At 45.3% G+C, this 1,885-nt stretch overlaps 1 protein-coding gene across 1 annotated transcript in view; it reads right to left on the bottom strand.

Annotated features, from left to right (window-relative positions):
- Positions 1-722: 722 nt before the first annotated feature.
- LOC115276523 (uncharacterized protein C10orf88 homolog) overlaps positions 723-1,885 on the bottom strand; it is a 16,228-nt gene continuing 15,065 nt past the window's right edge. Inside the window, exon 6 of the mRNA XM_029920562.1 lies at positions 723-1,863. Coding sequence (XP_029776422.1) covers positions 1,629-1,863 — 235 coding nt within the window. The 3' untranslated portion in view covers positions 723-1,628. The remainder of the gene's footprint in view (positions 1,864-1,885) is intronic.

Here is a 1,885-nt window from a genome sequence, read left to right as displayed (position 1 = left end):
CACCAAACTTGCAGTTCCAGACTGTGCTCTGCATCATGCTTGGCAGGGGAGCTTCCCAAATCCCAGATGCCCAGGCTGAACACTGTACAATTAGCTCAATATTCTGGGGGTGGTGGGGAGGGAACCAGGCACCAGTGCTGTTTTTATTTAAAAATTTTTCTTTTCTTTTTTTTTTTAATGTTTGAGAAAGAAAGAGAGGAGAGAGCAAATGAGCGGGGGAAGGGCCGAGAGAGAATCCCAAGTGGGTTCTGTGCTGACAGCCCAACGCAGGGCTCAATCTCATGAACTGTGAGATCATGACCTGTGTTGAAATCAAGAGTTGGACGCTTAACCCACTGAGCCACCCAGGCACCCCTAAATTAGCCTTTATTTTTATTTTATTTTTTATTAAAGAAATGTTTTAACATTTATTAATTTCTGAGAGACAAAGAGCAAGTGGGGGAAGGGCAGAATGAGAGGGAGAAGAATCTGAAGCAGCTCCAGGCTCCCAGCTGTCAGCACAAAGCCCAAAGCGGGGCTCGATCTCATGAACTACGAGATCATGACCTGGGCCAAAGTTGGACATTTAACTGACTGAGCTATGCAGGCACCCCAATTAGCCCTTATTTTAAAGAATAAATTCACCAAAACACAGAATGAGTGTGATACCCCATTTTCATAAAAATAAAATATTTTTAAACAAAGATTCACTGAAAAAAAAATTTCTATTTATTTGAGACAGGTAGTTTCCAAAGTAGATAACATTTATTTTTAAGACCAAACAGATCACTCTTTAACACACACACATACACACACGGTAGTTACCATTTCAGAAAACTACGTCTGCCAGACAGCCGCAGTCTCCGTGGTTCGCACGCCTTCTCCCTCCGCGGCAGACCCGCTGGAAACCCTCGAGAGAAGGCCTCGGGCAGGAGCCTGCGGCGGCTCAGGAAAGGACGGTTCCGGACGCTTTCTGGGTTTGCTGAGATGCCACAGGATGAATTCTCTCACTTTATTGATCTAAAGTAATAATCCCAGCAAGGAACAGGCCAGTCCTGACGTTTACTCCCTACGCATGGCGTTGCTGCACCGGACCGGATGGAACGGCCCCGTGTACACGCACACACACCAAACACTGCATCTCAGCCGTTATCTGAGCGTAGCCAACTCCAGATGTCCATTAGGGATCTGAATGAAAGGCCTTTAAGTCTTACGTATCTAATTTTCCATGAAAAACCAATTAGAAAAAGGAAAATTTTCAAATACTGACTTATTTTTCATACTCCAAGACCATAAAATAAGCCCTATTATAAATAAAAAAAGTACTTCTATCAAAAACATTATACGACACAGACTCAAGGATTGCATTAAAAATCTTTAACGTTTTTAAACACTTAAGCCAGAAATACACACACATTTCTGTCACAGTGAACAATGTAAACAAAAATAATCTATCACCCCATCCCGTTACAGCTCGGCGCCCAGGACCGGGTTTACGGGAACTGCTACAGTTAAAAGGAACGCTGAGGTCACTCTATGGAGGACGATCCTCAAATGCCAGTGAGTACTTGCTTTGAACTTGTGGGGTCTGGGCTTTGTAATAAATATTTTGCAATCAATATCCGCAGCACGTCGTACGCGTTGAGCACCTATCTTTCTCCGTTTGACAGTCCCTCTCCAGCGTCCCCGTGCCCGAGCGCCGTCCCGGCGGCCGGGGAGAAGGGGCTCTGCAGCACGCCCGCTAACGACGCGATCTGGGCGTCTATGTGCTCCTGCAGGCCCCGGAGCCGCTGATCGATGTAGTCCACAAGCCTCCTTTCCATCAGTTCCATATTTTTAGTGAGAATCTTTTCCAAGTAGGAGCACACAGGCTGCTCTTCCATTCTACAATTAAAAAAAAAACCAC

Source organism: Suricata suricatta, chromosome 2 (genome assembly GCF_006229205.1).
Source record: "Suricata suricatta isolate VVHF042 chromosome 2, meerkat_22Aug2017_6uvM2_HiC, whole genome shotgun sequence".
Taxonomy (NCBI): domain Eukaryota; kingdom Metazoa; phylum Chordata; class Mammalia; order Carnivora; family Herpestidae; genus Suricata; species Suricata suricatta.
Note: the sequence above shows the minus strand (reverse complement) of the source record. Positions and strands in the feature narration are given on the sequence as shown.